This window comes from Halichoerus grypus, chromosome 8 (genome assembly GCF_964656455.1).
Source record: "Halichoerus grypus chromosome 8, mHalGry1.hap1.1, whole genome shotgun sequence".
NCBI classification, from domain to species: Eukaryota; Metazoa; Chordata; class Mammalia; order Carnivora; family Phocidae; genus Halichoerus; species Halichoerus grypus.
Genome location: NC_135719.1, coordinates 75353378 through 75374918, shown reverse-complemented (window position 1 = coordinate 75374918; position 21541 = coordinate 75353378). Strand labels below are relative to the sequence as shown.

The 21541-nt window shown below is 36.9% G+C and overlaps 1 protein-coding gene across 9 annotated transcripts in view; it reads left to right on the top strand.

Moving 5' to 3' along the window:
* Positions 1-21541, top strand: part of LOC144378832 (uncharacterized) — a 542559-nt gene that overhangs the window by 116704 nt on the left and 404314 nt on the right. Inside the window, exon 4 of one of the 9 annotated variants that reach the window (XM_078053410.1) lies at positions 3966-4044. The exons of the other annotated variants lie outside the window; for them this stretch is intronic. Within the exon in view, the coding sequence (XP_077909536.1) occupies positions 3997-4044 (48 nt within the window). The 5' untranslated portion in view covers positions 3966-3996. The remainder of the gene's footprint in view (positions 1-3965; positions 4045-21541) is intronic. 9 annotated transcript variants of the gene reach the window in all.

Genomic DNA, 21541 nt, shown 5'->3' with positions numbered 1-21541 from the left:
TTGACAATTAAATGGGAGATGGGGTGGGATAGTGAGGAAATGTTCCTGGATAAGAGAATAATCATAAAAGCAAGATTGTTAAGGTTCAAAATGAAAAATATATTTGGGAAATCAGGAATAAATCATTTTTGCTTGGTCTATAGAATACTTATAGGGTGATAGGTATTTAGCCTGGAAAGAAAGTTGGGCAAAATTTTGAAGAGCCTTACATCTCAGAGTAAGAGATCCACTTACTGCTGTGTAACAGGGTTTCTCAGTGGTGGCACTATGATATTTTGAACCAGATAATTCTCTGTTGTGAGGGACTGTCCTGTGCATCTGTTCTGTGTCCTGGCCTAGGGGCATTCTGCTTCTCCTTATTCCCCCTCTTCTGGCAACCAAAACTGTCTCCAGACTTTACCATATTCCCTGAGGAGCAAAATCATCCCTGGTTAAAAACCACTACTGTAGACAATGGGAATTAGGGAAGGTTTCACAAAACTTCATATAATCAAAGACATGCTTTTCCTTACCTTCCACATGTAATCCATCACCAAATAATCTAAAATTTTCTTCCCAAATATCTCATGAATCCTTTCCTAGTATCACTGTTGCTACTGATAAAGGTCTTCATCATTCCCATAGAGATCCTGCAGTAGCTTCTCACCGTCTCCCTGCCCCAGACCTCATCAAATACAAACCATTTTTCATACCTTTTTCAAAAATACAAATCTGATCAAGACTCTCCATTGCTTTCATGATAGAAGCTAAATCATTAAAGTGGCTTATGTGGCCCTTCCTACCTATACAAACTCATCACCTCTTTCTTAGCATTATACATTCCAGCCATACTATACTACCAGTTTCTTGAAAGTTTTTTTTTATATTGCCATATGTTTGCATATGGTATTCTTTCTGCCTGGAACTCTGGTCTCTCTGCTTAATGGCTAACACTGATCCAGTTAACACTCACTTCAGGTGTCATCCCATCCAAGCATCAGAAAACCTTTTCTACCACGATCATCCATACCCATAACATACTTCTCTAACGACCGTACTTTGTGCTATTCTCTGTCCTAGGGCTAATTACATTCTTCTGTAACCATATATTTTTGCCTCCTCATTGGAATGTACTTTTCTTGAGGGCAAAAATTAGTCTTATTATTTTTGTACATCCATGGTAGACACTCAATACAATGATTAAATAGGAAAGGAGGTTAATGTGACCATGATGTAGATGCACTACAGTGGCAAAAGAATAGAAGTGGGGAGATGAATTTAAAGCTAACACAGTTAATACAGGAAAGGGATGATGAAGATCTGAGCTAGAGTATGGGGAAAGGAAAATGAAAGGATGTAGTGAATGGGAAAATATTTAACAGGTAGCTTTACAGGATTTAGTTAACTAAATCTAGGAGTGTGGAATAAGGAAAAAGGGAAATAAGACAACAAACTTTGCTTTGCTAGTTGGTGGTGCGTTGAGATGTTATTATGGTTTTGTTTTGTTTTGTTTTGTTTTGTTTTGTTTTGTTTTGTTTTAGAGAGAGTACATGCGAGGAGAGTGGGGGGCAGAGGTAGAGAGAGAATCTTAAGCAGGCTTCATGCCCAGCATGGAGCCCTACACGGGACTCATCTCACAACCCTGAGATCATGACCTGAGCCGAAACCAAGAGTCTGACGCTTAACCAACTGAGCCACCCAGGTGCACCATTGTGGGGCTTAATGAGTCCATTTCCGACATAAGGCTCAGCTGGCACCAGAAAAAAGCAGTCTGGAATTAGAATGAAGAGCATTGTGGATTGGGGAGTTGTTAGTAAAGTTATTGAAGTGGTGAGGTACATGAAAATGCAAAGTGGGAAAGGATGAAGAATAGACAAGGTTGAGGACTGAAGACTGTCAAACACCCAGATTTAGGGGTGAGAGAAAGATGAAGAAATGACTTTGTGAGCCAAGGTTAAATAATTAGGGGAAAAATTAGGGTGATAAATATCAATCTCTTATCACTTTGACTTGCTTTAACTACTGGTAGCGCAAGAGTGCACTGCAGTGGCTCCGTGAAATCTACAGGTAACTCGCATTACCTACTATTTAGAAAGTACTAGAAACCTAGATCCCACTTTCAGGAGTAGCTAGTAATCTGGCTGTGAATTACTGGATCATGAAAGGGTTGCCAGCTAAAATACAGTTAAATTTGATTTCAAATAAACAATGAATAATTTCTGGTTACAAGCATGTCTCATGCAGTATTTGGGATATGCTTACACTAAAAATTGTTTATTGTTTATCTGAAATTCAAATTGAACTCCCTGTTCTGTATTTTATTTACTAAATCTGGCAACCCTAGTCATTGTCACTTTTAGACTCTGCCTGTGTATTTCCTAAAAGAGAAGTAATGTAGTTTTGACTTTTGGTCATTGGAAACCAGTATACTCTCCAAGAAGTTGGCCTTCCATGGGAGACTTACGCATAAGGGCTTGCTGGCCTTTGGGATAACCTCTGGTTTTTACTACTTTCCAGGACGAGAAGACTCTAACAACCCCTAACAACTGCTTAAATTACATGGACTTACCAGTATTAATGTTTTGTGAGGAGATTCTATTCTTAGATATCAGCAAAAATTCAATCTGCCAGCTATATGATTATTTCTGGCTTTATTTAGAACAGTCCTCCTTAACCTGAGGCCCTTGGAACTCTTAAGTGTTGCACATAGGTTTGTGATCCTGCCCAATTGTTTTCTGAGAAAGAATGTGTAGTTTTGACAGCTTTTATAAGGGCTCAGAATTCTAAAAACCTTAAGAATAATTTTCTTATAAAGAGGACCCTTTATAGATAGCACTAAATCTCAAGTAAAATTTGAAATCTTTGCCCCTTATGGAATCCACTTGTCAATTTTCAAGATTCTTTGACCGCAAACACAAAGGAAAGGTCTGAATATGGTACAAAAAAAAAAAATCAGGCATGATTAAAGTACTAGCTTAAAAATAAGCACAAATGCTCTGGGTTCTTTTCTATCTTAAAAAAAATAAAAGAAAAAGAAAAAAAAGATAAGCTGAGATGTTGAATTTCTGGAAACAATTTCAGCATCTGTAAAAGGTCTATACTATTTCTGAGTGCTGGCTACTCCCAGGTTTGACATGTGCCACCTTAATCAACACTTTGGTGCGGGCGTAATGGAAAACATGTTTTCTCTGCCATAACTCTAGCATAAGTTTCTGACATCAGCCAAATGGGACAGACAGTCTGAGTCCTGCGATAGACAGGCCTTCTGACAGCTAAATAGAGGACACCCTGCTCATGAAAGATAGCCTTTATAGATACCACAGCCTCCAAGTGGAAAACCCTCTCTTGGAATAGAGAAATTTGGCACAAGTTTTCCCCAAAACTATGCCAAAGATCTTTAATACTAGAGGAAGTTCTCATAGTCACAAACTCTATTGGTTGGTCTACTGACACAAGTGCTTGGTGCTTTTCCATCTAATCAGACTTGAGCATGGAAACAGCCCAAGGTTCCTCGGGTGTTTATATTATTTCAATGGCACTTCCTTTGATTTACCTAAGGGATGTTTTGTTTTAATTAAAGTTTATGACCAAAGACGAGCTGAAAAAGTATTGAAGTGGATGTACATTGTTTATGGGTTTTGAATACAATTATATCAACCATAAAAATAGACCAAACAATTTTGCTTGTCTGCCAGAAATCAATTCTTGATCATGAGATTTCAGGTCTTCATTTTGTTTTCATTTAAAGTAATAAAAGGTACTTGCTGATCATTAACTGGAGAAAATTGTGAAGTCAGTAAATCTGGAAACTAACATTTATTAAGTTTCAATGGGGAATGTAGTAAGACGATCTGATGTTGGTTAAATTATGGACTCTTTCCAGTTAGTTGGCTCTCCCTCCAAAGCAAATGAACTAAAAATAAAATGACTTCCTTTTTGATGTCAATTATAATGTGTGTATTTTTTCTTCTCTTTTTGTCTTTTAGGTTTTGATAAGATTTGGCAAGATAGTTGCTTATGAACCTATCTGACACCTGCCTCAGAAATCATGCCAAATGTCATAAGGTCATGATCCATTTCCTTCACACTCTTTATGCTTTTATGTACCAGATTCTTAAATTAGAAGCAAGAGAAATGATGTACTGGGTCATCCATCCTTATTGAGGACTTTTATTAAAAGCAAACAAGCTCTCCTGAGGCAAAATATTAGATTAAAATGGCTTCCAAAATGTACCCACCAACTTGTTGGCAAGTCATATGAGTCCCTTGTTACAGAATCTTGATTCTCAGAACAAGATTTCCAACGACTGGGGCTTTCCCCTGTGTTCGCAAAGATGTGGAAAAATACAATAGCTGGGGGCCCTGCTTCAACATTACTAAATTCATGTGGACTCAGGTCTACAGTGCTCTATGCACTCCTCATATTCAGCAAATAGGGCAGTGTAAATCAGGGTGTGGTCCTGTTTCTGGCCCGTCCTTGGGCACTAACATGAGTATTTCAGAGAAGACATCAGTATAACGACAATATTGCCATTTTATTTAATATAAAATTGCTTCAGGCATTTCTGTTCTCCAAAATGAGTTTTTAAGATGGGACTTAGGAAACAAAGATATTATTTGTGAATATAAAAATCATATCATGAAAATTTAATTGAATAAAATATTAAAGTTCTCACTTTAACTGAGCAAGGAATTTGAAGTAAAAGATCTGGATTCCATTTCTGGTTCATTTTTCATGATTGTATGTTCTTAGTCAAGCCATTGACAACTATCAAGTGGGGATACAAATACTTCTTTGTGGGAGAAAGAAGCTGAGGGCTTCTTCTCTAGAGGAACGCTATGAATTGTTTGGGTTCATTTCATTGACTCAGTACGTACTAAAGGCTGTGCCAAGTCGAAGACTGCATCACACTCATGTGGCCTTTTCTGATCTCCTTGTCCCTGCCCTTTGAGCTTGGATAAATTCCCTGTCGAGGCAACAGGCCATCTTTCATATTGCCACAAGGCTGGTAAAGCAAGAGTGACTTGGAAGAGGTTCCCAAAGTCTAGACTGAGATCCAGGGCAGTCATTCTTACTTTTGTGATTTCTACTGCTTCCGACTGGCACATGCATTCTGGATTGGACTTTTCTTCCACTGGAATGGTTAGATCTAATGGTTAGGCTTTGGATGGCAGGTGGTAGGAGGCAGTATAGGCTTTTAGAATTGCTTTGTCTGTACTCTAGTTGAATCTGCTTTGCTAGGGCAAAAATCTTCCACATGGCCCAGAAGGCTAGTGTCCATGTCAGTGTTGAGGTCAAAGCCTCAGATAGTAATAAATCATTCTTTGTTCCCTGGGGCATTTTTTTTTTTTTTAATTCAGAGAACTTATGGAGAGATGACTGGTCTAGGACAGGACTTAGGTATTTAGAATCTTAGTTCTTGGCCATTTATCTCTCAATAGATAAGTATCTACTGGCATTCCATTTTGACATGATTTATACTTATCTTACAAGGTAGTTTACAAGATTAGTTGAAATAATATATGTCAAAATACATGCTTCAGGCACTATAAATAATTCTACAAATATTTGTTGTCATTATTTATTGTAGCCATATTGTACAGGTGTATTTCTGCTTATTATTTATTACAGTGTATCATGCTAGGGAGTTGACAATTGTTTATTAGTCACAGGTCAGTTCTCCAGCTTCTTCCTTCTCTTTTCTGAATTCACATTTTCCATCTTGCTTTTTTCTGCTTCTGTGAAGTTCATGTGTTTATTTCATGGGCTTTCAGATTCTCTTTACACTTACTCAATGACTAGCTACTACAGTTCAGGTGCTTTGTGTTCCCAAACACAAAAAAGGTCTCTGAACTACAATTTTGCTGTTGTTCTCTGAAGTATAATAATGTCTTTTCTCATTCTCTTTTTAACATGTTTGTTCTTTTCATGTTGCTGCATAGGGTGCAGATATCTGCCCAGGCTTGTGTCTGCCTTTTAAACTCAGCCTGCCCTCCCAACCCCACACTTTCCAGGAGAGGGGAAAAACTGGGAGCAATGCCAGGAATTCACTCAGCACAAGCCCTCCTACCTACTCTTTACTACTGTCTCTGCTGTCATCTCCATGCCTCAGTTTTCATTAGCTACCTACCCCCAGTTCCCTCATTTGGGGATCTTATTCCTATTTTGGGCTGAGGGTAGGGGTTGCTGAGCCTTTATATGCTGGCTAACGCCTACTTTTCCCATTTGTTCCCCATTCATGAGTAGATCATTCACCAAATTTCAAAGGTTATCCCATCCTTCAAGGACCAGTTAAAAACTCCCCTTCATGTCAGTATTTTAATTTCTTTCTTTACCATTTCTTGATATCTTGTTTGTGTCTCCTCATGCCACCTACCAGTGTTTTCCCTGTATTTCTGTATGGTTTTATCTCTTCTATGACATTGTGAGCTTCTGAAAGTGTGGCTTCACCTTACTCATCTTTGTATAACAGAGAACACTCATACCATTCTTTGTATATGACTAGGGATGTATGGAGTTGGTTTGTATTGAAATGCTCCTTTCCTACACACACACACACACACACACACACACACACACTCACTCACTCCACCAGTACCTTTCTCTGGAAGGCTCTTCATCTTCCTTTTATCTACTTAATACTTACTCATCCTTCCTCTTTCCATTTACACGTTGCTTCCTAACCTATCCCCTGGGCTAGGTTAAAAGGTCCTTGAGGTATGCTCTATTAGGATGTATACTTAAAACTCTAAATAAGATTCAATGCACTTAAAAATTATTTGTTCTATTGAAAAATTGTTTGTTCTATTTTATCTGCTAGACAGCAAACTCCATGTTGACAGAGGTAAGACATTCTTACCTTATTCATTACTTTATACCTAGCATGGCACAACTATCTGTTGATTTTTTGATGGAAATAAACTCACTGTTTATTTTCTTCTAATTATTATTGTTGTTGTTATTACTATTATCATTATTATTATTAATCAGAAGCTATCCTTTAATGTATGGAGCACAGAGACTGGAATCAAATTTTAAGGACTTGTATCATAGCTCTGTCACAAGTTGTACACCCTTAATCTCTCTGTTCTTTAAGTTCTTTATGCTTAAGATTATAGTATCTACATTGAGGGGTGTAGTCAGGATTAGGAGAGATAATGTGGATTGCTTGGCACAGTATCTTGCACATGGGAGCATTCAGTAAACATTAGTTATTATTGCCATTCAGCCATCCTTATGGAAGAGAGAACAGAGGCAGATAATATATGAAATTATTGAAAACTCTCTCCTTTCTAGCCCATCTATTCAAACCAAGCTGAGGCTCCCTTCAGGAGTGGTATATGTTCATGCCTACACTCTAGGTAACCTTCTCTCTTGGAAGGGTTAGTATTTCTAGGAGCTGCCTTTGTGGGACTGGAGCCTTGTATGGCTGTGGGTATGTGAGCAGGAGCCTCCTAGCACTGGGGTTCTGTGATGGAGACACTGAGTATTTCTGCTGCTCCGTAACTTCCTTCTGAGATCATGCCTCTCAAAGAAAGCACTGAAATAAAATGGGCCAATCAGTGCCTTTTGCTTTCAAGGATGAATATTAGAATTGAGGTAGCAGCATCTTTGAGCAAATAACTATAGATGGATAAGATTCTCTCTTACTGTGCTTTTCCATAACTTTCATCCATGTTACACTGGGTTGTTTTTATAGCTGCAGCCAACACCAATACCCTTCTGTTTCTTCATTTTCTTGACATTTTACCCAATCAATTATGAAGTAAATTGCTCTTTGCTCTCAAAATGGCATAGCTTTCTTTCTTTTGAACAAGCTTATGAAAATGTCAGAAATTGTTAAAGGAAGTGAAGAAACAAAAAGCCACAGAGGAGAAATGTGGCTTTTATGTTTAATTGACGTACAGCTTGTCATTTACCCTAGTGAATTGAAATTGTGTGCATTAAGGGTTAGAGAAATTCCATTTTAATTTTTCACACGCCTTTTCTCCTTTGGCCCATTTACAGTCCTGTGAGGGGGTTGGGGCAGTTATTTTTAGACCCATGTCAGAGATGAGGAACCTGAGACTCAATGACTCCCTCAAGGTCTTAGGCTCTAAACTTTCAGGTTCCCTGATTCCTAGGTCCAGCCCCACCACTTAATTGTCTTTTCAGCTCTCAGTCTCTTCATCTGTAAAAGTTAGAATAATGCTTTTATCTCAGGGTTCTTGTTAGGATTAATTTAATTAGTTCTGTGCTTTGCACATTGTGAGTGCTCAGTAAATGTCAGCTAGTAATGCAATACTGTAAAATAATACTATCTGACTTTTAGGTTTATAGTGAAGTTTAAATGAGATAATCAGTGCAAAATTCTTAGCACATTTCATGGCAAAAGAGAAGCACTGAATAAGTGTTTGGAATACTTTTAATATTATTTTTATGTTTATTTTATTGGTCGAATGAATTATTGGTTAGGGACTAGAAGACTGAGTTTGAGTCCGTCCCTCACCACAATGCTGCTGACAACACTCAGTACTTTTAAACTTCCTTTAATATTATACATTTTTAAATAAATTTCTATGTTTGGATTAAAGACCTAAAAACTCATCAGTTGGATAATTTGATAAAAGGTCATAAGTGGCCATGAATGCTATTTACCAATTCAACAACTGCCCTAAAAACATAGCAGTGTTTATTCTTTTTTACCATTGTTAGGTATCATTTTATGTGTAGAAGTTTTGGAGAGCACTTGAGGACATATGAGGAAAGAGGCAGCTGGTGATAACAGACTTCAGGCTTGGCAGCCTTGCCTTCAACAGATAGCCTTCTTCTCCTCCCTGTTATATGCTCCTGAGCTTTGGCTGCCTAGGCATATCCTGATACAAGGTTTGTTCAGGAAGTGAAACGTTTTAAACCGAATGACATTATTGACAATATTAAATGAGCTTTTTAATTTTGCCCATTATGAGCCACCACATTCTAAGACACCGATTTCATACAAGGATGCAAATGATGCCTATTTTTATTTTTTTTAATTTGGGTTAGGTTTCAGAGCTTGAGTTCTTTGTCTTTTGAATATCAATAAGTTTTTCTGATAATTAAATATAGCCAATGAACAGAAGGTTTTTGACTATCAAGCTTAAGCTTTCATTATTTCAGAAAGAAATTTGATAAGCCACATTGTCCTTGCTTGAGATGTGAGGTGTGATTAACTAGCAAAATAACTTACCTCACTAAGTCTTACTACCTAACTCAAAGATAGATAGTGATTTTTAATATCTCTAGCAAGCCCACTCTGGTGCTGGGTTGAACAAAATGGATTTAGCTGCTAATTTGGGTGTGAAACTGCCTCTGCCTCTCCAGGTCTAAATGGTTATGTCTTAAATTCCCAAGTGTGAAGGTCCAGTTCTGCAGTATAGCTAAAGAGAACTTTCTGGCCTATAAGTTTAATTATTTTAGATTCTGATCTGAAATATCTAGTGCAATTGTCCAGAGAGGCCAAATTCTTCAGGCACATGTCTATCTGTGGTATGTAGACACTGTTTTCATACAATATCACCATGTATAGAGGGCATCTTCAGTGCCTTAAACCATGTTCAATGTCAGCCTATTTGTCTGAGAATCCAGCTGTTGAGTGGAAGTTTACATTGGTCTCCCCAAGGGCTTTCAGAGTAGTCAGTATAAAGTCCGGAAAAAAAAAATGAAGGGTAGATTGTTCTTAGCATGCAGGAAGGAAGTTGTCAGGCGGAAAGAGGATATGGGTCTGTTTGCATGCAAGGGTCAGTATTTGCTGGCTAGATATTTCCGCTGTGTCCACACGACAAGAAAATCCTCAGTTTCCTGTGCTGGACAAATAGCAGGAAAGGGTGTGAGGGTTATTGAATGACATTATCATGTTATAGCCTCATGGGTGAGGAAAGCCTGCTTATCAAAACTGATAGCAGCAGAGGGCTTGTTTGGGGAGGAGACCCAAGGTGCTGGAGTCATGCTGGGTGTTTTTCCTCTCGAGTACTTTGGATCATTTGGCTTTTGCAGACCTGACATTCTTCCTCTCAGATAGAAGGGACTGTTCTTACTCACTGGAAAGTTACTATCAGTTCCATTATTTGTCATCTCTCCGGCAAACAGTTCAGGTAGAAAGGAAGAAAGAAACACTCAGGCTGATTGGCAAAGTAGAAAATATCAAGACTGAAACTTGCACCCAAACCCTACACCAACTTCTTTTTATGTTGCGCCACAAATGCTCGTGCATACTTGACTTTGTTTAAGTGTGGAACTTGTTTAGTGCAAAGCCCATATCCAGGAACTGCCAGTGCAATCGCTTAAATAAGAGCAAGAGTTAAAAGTAGGACTCACTCTGCCACTTTAAATGTTACAGGTGTAAAAGTTCATCCTTAATATGGAACTCTGCCAGGTGGAGGAATGCACAAATGTCTATTCCTTACCTGTAAATCTATTTAAATCATGATTTAGAAGTGTAATTGGGCATTTATTAATTTGCCTATAATTAATTAGTGATTACCACTTTTAGCAATTACTAGAACCCCAAATCAAGCAGTTTGATATATAATGAATAATTGTAGGTACTTTCTTATCAGTAACCTACTTTTTACAAGACAGTTTTAAAATTAGGATTCTGGAAATTTTCAAAATTGGAAAACCTCATGAACAAAACAAATTGGTTAGAATGATAATATTTGCTCTTAATGAAAGGTAGTCTTTTTGTTTTAGAGAGAGCACACTCACTCGTATGTGGAGGGAGTGGGTGGCTGAGGAGGGCAGAGGGAGAGGGAGAGAGAATCTTAAGCAGGCTCTGTGTCCAATGCAGAGCCCAACAACTCGGGGATTGATCCCATGACCCCGAGATCATGACCTAAGCCAAAATCAAGGTCAGATGCTTAACTGACTGAGCCACCCAGGCTCCCATCTTCTGTTTGTTTTTTTTTTAAATTCAAATTCAATCACAAACTCTGATTTCCAAGCAGAAATATTTAAGTCCAATAAAAAATGAAAAGATCAGGGCCTATTTTCAAGGAGAAATCTTGTTCTAAAAATATAAATAATAGAAACAATTAAACTTCTGAGAAACACATCAAAGAGAATTGAATTAAATCTTTAAAGGAAATAATAAAATGACTAACAGACAACATTGCAGAATATTGAAATGCCAATAGAAGAGGCTTTCAAAAATATTCTTTGGGGGGAGCCTTGGTGGCTCAGTCGTTGGGCGTCTGCCTTCAGCTCGGGTCGTGATCCCGGGGTTCTGGGCTCGAGCCCCGCATCAGGTTCCCTGTTCAGCAGGAGGCCTTCTTCTCCCTCTCCCATTCCCCCTGCTTGTGTTCCCTCTCTCACTGTGTCTCTCTCTGTCAAATAAATAAATAATAAAATATTTTAAAAAATATTCTTTGGAAAAGATATCAAGTCTTTAATGACACCCTGGGGGTGAGGGTTGTCCTTGATCTTGAAGTTGGGAAATCACTTATTTTCTTATGTTAATTTAGAGGTATCCTTTCCTCATACAGATTTACCAAGTAAAACATTCTACCTGGGCCATAAGGAATTCCAGTAAATTCATAGTCAAGTTACATAGTTTTTAAGTTTATAACATAAAGAAAAAAATCATGATTGTAAACACATTTTTAAGGTAAAGTTACCCGCATTAAGAACCAAATTTCTCTATTTCACTGCTGAAAACAGTGATATGTTTTCGATACTCTAAGTATGAAAAATACTATAATCAGTTGAAGCAAGCTGAAGTCAAATAGATGTCTTTCAATTGCGTGTCCTAATTTTATTGCTCTTCCTATTTGGGGAAAAATCCTGGTTCAAGTTTTTAGTAAGTCAATGTGATGTTTTCTCAGCACTGTATTGCTACATGTGATTTTTCTGGGCCTTATGTCGTCTTGTCGACAGAAGGGGTTCCAGATAACTCTGTCTACTTACTGAAATATAGTGTGTTGTAGATGTCTCCTCCTCTGTCCTTGTGGACGGCTCCTTCCTAGTTCTAGGTCTGTGGGAATTCTGGGAAGGTGGTAGAGAAGCCTAAGGTGCTATAGGAGGAAAGGGCCTTCAACAGTTTCAAGTGTGCATGAGAATTCAATAACTGGTTCCAGAGGTTGTTTATGGTGTTTGACTCTTGGAGTCACTGTCATCATTTTCTCTGTCTGGCTTAATTCCCAACCTTCCAGGCTCTTTCCACGTCAAACATTTCCTACACACTTCTCAGAATTATTTTGCTTTCTGAGAACTCTGACCATGTCACTCTGCTTATCAAAGGCCCCTGGAGGCTTTTCTTCACTCTTTAGCTTGAGCGCTGACTGCCACCTTCAAAACTCTCTAACACTGTTCCCACAGTACCTGTCTGTCCTCTCCCCAAAGTCACAGCAGTATGTTGTGTAAAATGGTAAAGCACTCCGGGAAGAAGACTTGGCTGTGCGCACTTCTTTGTTAACCTAGCCATGTTAGCCCCTGCTTGTTTTGCACCTACTCCCCAGGTAGTTGCAAGCTAAACGAAGAGCTCTGAGTCAGAGCCTGCTTGGGCTATAGGCCTTCATGTGATCCAAAACTTTGTACACAAGTAGTAGGAATATATATGTTCGATAGACATTTTCATAAGCAATTTTTCTCTTTTTTAACTTTAATGTCTTCCCATATTGCATTCATCTGCATAACAGTAAACACATGCCCCGACAGAAAGTTGCAGGCAGGGATATTTATTTATAACAGATGGCACAAAGCAGGAGCATGATGAATTGGTGTGTGGCTCCTGAACTAGCAGGCCCATAAATAAACTATCCTCAAAGCTACTTTGGGGATCTAGCTTGCTCAGAAGGAAGAAAGGAAAGATGATGCTCACAATTTTGTTGCCTTATATAATATAATCCCAAACATGTGCAATTTAACCACATGCAAACATAATTTTATAACTCTGAATTTTTTCGTCCAAAAATTTGTTCATAGGTAGCATTCAGACCTATGACATAATTATAGCAATAACAGTTTTCCTTCCTTAGTTCCTCTTGTGTTTATTGATCTAATGACTCAATGCATCTTAGAAAACATGTAATTACAAACTGATAATACTCTAAACAAGACATAGACCAATAACATTTATATAACCCTTTGCTTAAAACCTTATGTGTTGATAGCTAGAATAATGAGATTATTTCCAAGAATATACTTAATAAGATACAAATGTTGTTCCTTGAATTTTGAATAATTTTGTTGATTTCTCAATATACAAGGTATACTAGGATAGGAAACATAAAGGCCAAGTTTAGCAGACCTTCTGAATGCAATTATTCATTTAAAGAATTTGAGACTAAGCATTTGAATTTTTTCATCAACTTTCGGGTTTCATTAGCCTTGTCATTATTTTAAAAATGTTTTGAGATTGAAATTTAAAACTTTTATCAATTCTGCACACATGTAAGGAACAGAATATTTTTACAGAATTGTATGTATATATATGTCTCTGTGTATACACACATGTGCATGTTTATGTATGTGTGTATACACATGTGGATATGTGTGTATACATACATGTATGTACACACTGATATTCATGTATACATGCATGTATGTATGTTTATATATTTTAACATTGGAAGAACTACTGCTGTTATTTTGATTGATAGAAGTCTTAGCCAGAGAAGACAAATTTCTCACTTTTTGGACATTTAATCTGGACTTAAACTGTGCCTTCATGAACAGATAATATTTACTATTGTGTTTGAATTGACAATTGTTTAAGCGAAACAAATAATTTGACTCAACAAAATTTCCTAATTGTTTTGGTTCCCTTTTCTTTAGCGAGGGGAAGGAGCATCAGAGGCTCACCATCTTTGTAAATTAAACAAAATATGGTAATATTCTGGAGTCCCTACAATCACAAAGTCAAATTGCTGTAAGCCCCTTTCAGAGGGAGATGGCGTGGGAGAGAGAGCGCAAGGATGTGCACAGGGGTGGGGTGGGGGGCGGGAGGGAAGCAGAGGGAGAGGGAGAAGCAGACTCCCCACTGAGCAGGGAGCCTGACTTTGGGGCTCCATCCCAGGACCCCAGGATCATGACCCAAGCCAAAGGCAGACAACTTAACCAACTGAGCTACCCAGGCATCTTAGCCCTTTTCAGATTTTTAAAAAATTTTGCTAGAGGCAGAAATAAAGGACAATATAATCCAATGATAATTGAAATGTAAAAGTTATTTTTTACCTTTTATTATTTACCTTATATTATTACAGAAAAAGAGATCAAAGACAATATTTTAAAAGTTTCTTTGTTTACTGGACAAATATTTACTGCATGTATACAATGTTATATGAAGTATGCTAGGTGGCACTCAATACAAAGATGCATAAGAAAATCTTGTTTGGGGAGATAGGTAATTTTAATAGGATGTGACAAAGGTGTGACGGAGATGTTGAAATGGTATTATGGGAGCAGAGGAACAACATCCAATCCAGCTCAGTGAGCAGGGGTAAGGAAAGTTTTCCTCTTTTTCAAATACATAGAAATAGAATGTGGCTAAATGCCTCTTATTGATGTTTCTTAGAAAAAAAAATCGAAAAATGGCTACGAATTGTTTGTACTTTGAATTTGCTAAGTATATAAGAATGATTTGTGGTATGTTTTTGGAACTAATAGTTTAAAAAAATTTTTGAGAGTGCTTTCAAAAGACTAGGGCTTTTATGAGATAATGCCTTATAAAATACTTGGCATACTGGCCGCACATAGTAAGTGCTATAAATCTAAGCTGGTATTATTATTATTGTCACTAGTTTTGTGACTAATACTACTTAGCCTACTGCACAAATTTGTGGTTAGAAACAATGAGATAATAGTAGAGGGGAAAGTGCCCCTATTAAACTTTGTACAAATAGAAGACATTTTCATTAATTAGGAGTGTGGTCAGCTGTAGGAACCAAAATAAATAATAGCTCAAAAAAAAAGGTATATATTGGGTGGGTTTATTTGTTTGTTTTGTGGGGGGCGGTCTTGCATACAATAAAAGCTACAAATGATTGCTTCTGGCAATGATGTAGCAGCTTTACAATACCAGGGTTATCTTTGCTTTTTTCTTACTGGGTTGACTCATTGGTATAAGGATGACTGTTGAACCTCCAGGCATCCTGTCTGTATTTCAAGCAGGAAAAAAGGGGAAACTGTTCTTTGTGACACTTTGTCTTTTAATTCTGGAAACGAAGCCTTTTCAGCAGAATTCTGCCTAAACTCATTGTGGAGAACTGTGTCCCATGACTGCTTACTTACAAGAAAGGCTGGGAAATTGAATATTCAACTTTCCAACTTTTACAGTAGAGGAAGGCAAAGAAGAAACTTTTTGAGTGGACTAACCTACACTATCTGACATGATGTTATATGAATATTATGATGTATCAAAAATGCCATTTTACATTTTCATAGTCATGACTCAAATCCTATATCTGTATTAACTGCATTAAGTCTGATCAGGTCTCTGAATATTTTCTCTATATTTATTAATTCTTTGGTAGACCAATTAGCTGGAATCTTGGACAAACTGTAATCTTTTGATATACTTTAGAGAAAAATATGTTAATAAAATAAACATACTTTTCATAAGAGAAGCTTACAGAGTATGTCCACACATTATATGCATTTATGGCAGTCTGTTATAATTTCTTAATCTGTAGCTGTATATGAGATTGCTGGTATTCAGTTTGATAGCATCAAGTCTTTAAAAAATCCTGAATGAAAGATTTAATGGAAGCAGTGAGGCCAAGTATTTGAAATGGGAGCTATCCCAGAAAATCCAAAATCTAATGTTACTGTAACTATATTTTACTTGCTAGAACAGCAAAGGTCCGAAACCACATTTTGGAAATTTTTAAACAATAAAAGTGTATGTGTGTGGTGCTTCACCCCCCTGCATCACCAGGCTAAACACATGAATGAAAAAATGAGGTTAATTATGGTCCATGCTAATTGTCTAAATGTACTGGTTAATGGAAGCTTTGTGCATATTAGTTTACGTTTGCTAATAATCAATCCATCACACCTGATAAATCACTTCATGTGTGTACATGTTCTCTCCCCAAGTAGATTATATACTCTGATTTCTCTTTCACATATCTCAGACTAATGATCATGGCCCTTTTCCCCTTCTTAACCATTCTGCATACTGCTTGCTTTTTTTTTTTTTTTTTCATTGTCTCACAATACTTTAGCTCAAGGTTAGCTTAATATAGAAATAGCAAACAGAAAAGTGCCAAAGGTCCCAGGATATACTTTCCTGGAAAAAGCAAGCTGGTGCTTTTCTTTTATTTATTTATTTATTGTTCAATCTCATTTGCATTCCCTCACACCAGAAAATAGCATAGTTGTGTAGACAATTGCCATTTATAAATATTTAGCAGAGTCTCATCTTCCCAAGGCAGTAAAAGGGGGTATTGAGGCGATTAGATATTCACGATATTAACTGGCCTAAAGGACATGATTTATTGTCAAAATTCAAGTCAGTGCATTGGCACTAATTCTCTCTTATCCCTTCAGCATGTATTTTTCTTATCAGGAGCTAAATTAAAACAAAAATTTCTCGAAAGAATGGCATCATTGTAACATCTTTTAATCAGGTAGTATATTATTTTGTCTCTAGCCACATGTACCTCTGTTACTAAGAAACTAAAATCAATAACTTTCAGGGAATGTACAAATATCCAATATAGATAAGTAGTTTTCTTCCGTTGCCTCAGACTTTAGGAATCTATTCAAGAAGAAGAGACCTAGCCTCAAGTGGATCTCCTAATTTGTAAACTCAGCAGTCAAACCCCAGGTAACTTGGGGGATACTCCTAAGGGATGGAATTAAATTTGTAATACTGTGATCATCAGGACAAAGAAAGTCAGAAGGAACAGTTTTGTTCTACTGTTTTTGCTAAGAACGAAGCATTGAATCCTAAAGTTTGACCCTGGTTAAGTCTGTTTACGATTTTGAATCTCCATTTTCCTATCTAACATGGGTATTTTTATTTCCTTTGCTATTCTAAAAGTCTATTGAGAAAATGAAAGTGGAAATCCTTTTTAAATACTGAATATGCTGAGAAGCGCTTTTGTTAGTCTCAAATTTTATCTCCTAAAATATGTCAAATGTTTGTCATCTGTAATCTTTCAGATTATTTCCTCTAGTATCTTTATTTGCTCAAATGGATGGTACAGGTGTTTAGAAAATAATGAAAATAATGAAGATGACTTTATATATGTATATATATATATATATATATATATATATATATATATATTTATAGTCCTCATGTTAGTCCTCATGTTATTCTTCTGTACCTCAGTGGTTTAAGTACATAGGGTTTCAATCTAATTTGACATGCTCAGCTGTTTTTGACCTTTTTCTCAGAAACTCTTTAGTCAATCCAATGCTCTGATGGTCTGTAAGAGTGTTACTCTTTTATGGAACCCCCTAGGCATAACTGCTTAGAGAATTTGCCTGCCTGCTCTATAATTGTCAGCTAAATTGGGAAGATTAAATTCAAAAGCAGCGAGAAAGTATGATAATAACAAGTTCAGAACAAGTTGAAATTCTTATTTTGAAAACTGTCTTGATGTAAGGAAATCACCATACCCTTTGGAATGCATGTGTTATAGCTATTTCTTGGGCTATAAGAAAGGATAGGACAAATACTACATAAAGGTAGCTGTGATTGTTTGGTGGCAGTGGAAAAAAGGATGTTTTCATAGTCTAAAAAGCAATGCGTGCAGGTGATTTCAGGAAAAAAAAAGTCTCTACACATCCCACCTCCACTGTTATTTACTTCTGTTTTTATCTTCACTAATTTTTCTTTAGATCTTCAGATAACTACTGATATTTTGCATTTTATTTATTTGTTTATATTTTTAAAATATTTTGTTATTTGAGAGAAAAAATTGATAGAGTGTGCATGAGCAGTGGGGAGGGACGGGGGACAAGCAGACTCCCTGCTGAGTGTGGAGCAGGGAGCCCAAGGATGGGCTTAATCCCAGGATCCTGAGATCATGATCTGAGCTGAAGTCCTAGGCTTAACTTCCTGAGTCACCCAGGTGCCCCTTTGCATTTTTAAATCAGTCTGATTTCTCTTTTCTCCAGATATCCTGTGTATTAGCCACTGCCATCCTGACATAGTATTGAATAGAGAGTACAGAGATCCATTAAGTTCCACTGAACTCCTTTTTTTTTTAGGGAAATTCCTATGATCTTATTCATTGTTATATTGGCTTCAGCTAATATAAAGAATCAGAAATGATGTGTGCCCTTTTAAGCCTAGGCCTTGAGAGGTCTTTGTGCATCTTGTCTTCCTTAGAATCTTCCAACTGCTCAGGCTAGCCTGTTAGATGATGAGACGTAGCCCATTCACCAATCTCTCCCTTGCCTCAGCCAAGAGCTGGCATGTAGATGAAGCTACCCTAGACCAGCAACTGCTGGGCAACCCATTCAGTGACTATAGATGTCTGAGTGTGCCCAGTCCAGGTCAGCTGATCCTGGCCCATAGCAGCACAAGTTCCCAGCTGATCCGAGACTCATGAGCAAGTATAGGTATTTATGCTTTAACTCACTGAATTTTGGGGTGGTTTTTTAATAGAGCAATAGCTAACTGATGGGAACAATATAATTCCCTTGAATTTTCCATGGCCTGTTTAGTTTTTTAATTACTAGTAATATTCTTTTTAAAAAATATACCATTTTACTATTTTCTATTTGTCTTGCCTCTGCAATAGTTTTAAGTCTCTTTAAAATATCATACAACTAGATTTTAAAAGTCCAATCTGAGCATCTTTTTAGTCCATTTACTTTCATTGTGATTACTGATGTGTGTGTATGTTTACAGCATCTTTGGTGATTTCTGTGGGCATTTTTGTTCATTGTTTCTCCTTCCTTGCTTTATATTAGATTGACAAGGTTTATTTTTCTTATTTTCTCCTCTACTAGTTTGTTAGAAATACTTTCCATTTCTCTTAGTAGTTATCCTGACATTTTTAATATGCATGTTTGACTTAAGAAACTCTAAGGATGATCAATATATCTTTCTTTCTTTCAAGCAATACAAGATCATTGGGGTATTTTAACTGCTATTACCATCCCCATCTAACATGCTACTATTACCTAGCATTTTGGTACAGACTTGGTTTTAGCTCCTCCTTTTAAATAAGTGGTCATTACTTCTGATAGTTCAAGTTTATTCAGGTTTTCCTAAATATTTGTCTATTAACTTGATCACTATTGATTCGTTAATTCCATATTTTTTTCCTTCTGTAGTTTCCTTCTTTCTTAAGTCTAAATTTTGCTAGTTCTTTTAAGAAGGATCTGTGAATGGCAGACTATCATAATTTTTGTTCATCTGAGGAACATTTTTATTTTGCCCTTACTCTTGAGTAAGAGTTCAGCTGGGCATGAATTTGGAGTAGATAGTTATTTTCTCCTAACACTTTGAAGATATTATTTAATGACTATAGTTGCTGTTGAGAGAAATTTACTGTGCTTATAATGGATAGTTCCACATACACACTCTTTTCTTTGGTTGCTTTTCAGACTTTCTGATAATTTTGCAATTTCACTAGGAATGTGTCTAAGTGTAAATTTATTTTCATGTATTCTGCTCAGGACTAGTGTTTCTTGAATCTGGGTTTTTCTTATCTTTTTTTAATTTTAGAAAACTCTAAGCTCTTCTATCTTTGAGTACTATCTCTATTCTATTTAGCTTATACCTCCTTTGGAGGCATACTGGTACTTTTTGGTCTATCCCCCAAGCTTTTATTAATTTTTTCATATACTTCACCTATTTTTTTCCTTTTACTCTCTGTGCTATATTCTTGGTAGCTTTCTGAGATTTATGTTTTTGGTCACTAACTAACTCATATTTATGTCTAACCTTTTGTTTAACTCATCCACTGAAGTTTTAATAACTGTAATTTTTATTCTGTGACCTCTATTAATTTCTTTTCCAAATCTGCCTCTTCTTTTGTCTATAGATTTAGTTCTTGACTTACAGTTTCTATTCCTTCTATTATGTCTTAACACTTTTAAATAGGTTTGTTTTATATTCTCATTCAAATTATTATTCTATTATTTTATTGGTTCTGGTTTCTCCAGAAGTTGACCTTGAGAAGATGCAATATAAGATGCAATATAAACAAGTGGCTTATTTGGGAGGTGAAAGAAATGTGTGGGAAACAGCTAGAACATATGTCTCAGAGTTATCACACCTCCCTCTCTTGCCCAGGAGCAAGGGAGCTGGGATATTTACATATTAGTCATTGGTTGAGGGCTGCTCTGTGGGTGTTACCTCCATGGAACATGTAGCCGGCTATGTGCAAGGACAGAGGAACTTATGCTGCTGCTTTAGAGATACAGCCCTCAGGCAGACATGCAGATACCTGCAGTTGGGAGTTAATGAACATGAAGTGGTAAAGTCCAAGGCCCAAAGCATTCTGGCAGGCAATCGACATTTGCTACAAGAAGTTAATCCTCCCATTGGTTTTGTTGCTGACTCTTGTTTGTATGTGCTTTGCAAGTTTTAACCATCTTTAGTGGTGCTCTATGTGTGTGTGTGTGTGTGTGTGTGCATGTGTTTGTATGTGAATTCTCTGCCTTCTAGACTGAAGTATTCCTTCCAAGTGGTTTTATTTTATTTCTGCTTTGTGTCCCTATGGAAAGATTAATTTTTTGTGAATTTCTCATTTTAGTGAAATCATGAACTGTGAAGGTGGTATAAATTCAGTCTTTAAATCTGTGCGTGTTGCAGGCTTGGGATTTTTTTCATTTTCTTTTCCCCAGAGCTCATGGATAGTCTTCTTTATCAACTCTCTTGGGTAGTGGTCTATTTTCTTTCTCTTATCCTTTCCTCTGAGGGTGTGGCTTTGAAAGTCCTGACTTTATGCTCAGTTTCAGTTCTAATACCTTGCATCATATAGGCCCAAGGTCTTGTCTCCTGTGCTTTGCAACCCTAATTGCCAAACTAGAGGACCCTACCGAGGGCAGCTGCAAAATCAGCTCATGTGCTTACAATTAGGGCTTTCAGTTTCCTGGTTTTTGCCACCTGGGATTTTCCTTTTTTTCTTTCAAACTTATATATGCTTTAAAATTTTTGTTATGTTTTTCCATTATTTCTAGATGTTGGTAGCAGGGTGGTTTCAGATTTATCCAAGTCTGCTTTTTTTTTTTTTTGCTGGAATTGAGCATTTGGATTTTAAATATTTAAAACATGCATGGAGTATTTAAAAATAAGATAAATAGGCATGCTTTTAGTAAGGCATTGTGCTGCTCAAGTAAAAAGATTCCTAGGAGTCTGGACACACTGTCCTAATCGGGAAACTTCCATTAATGAGCTGTAGTAGCCTTAGACAGCTATTTAAGCTTTTTATGGTTCATTTTTATAGTGTAAAAAGGAGAATAGATATTTGCTAAGCCCTTTGCAGTAATAAAATTCCACCAACTAGTTTACAATCTAGTATACAATGCTGATGCAGCCAATTTAAGATAGTTAATGTAATTAATAAATTAAGTCTATTTTCCTCTCCTTTTCACTAGACTGTGATGATCTAATGGGGCAGAAGTGGGTGGAGT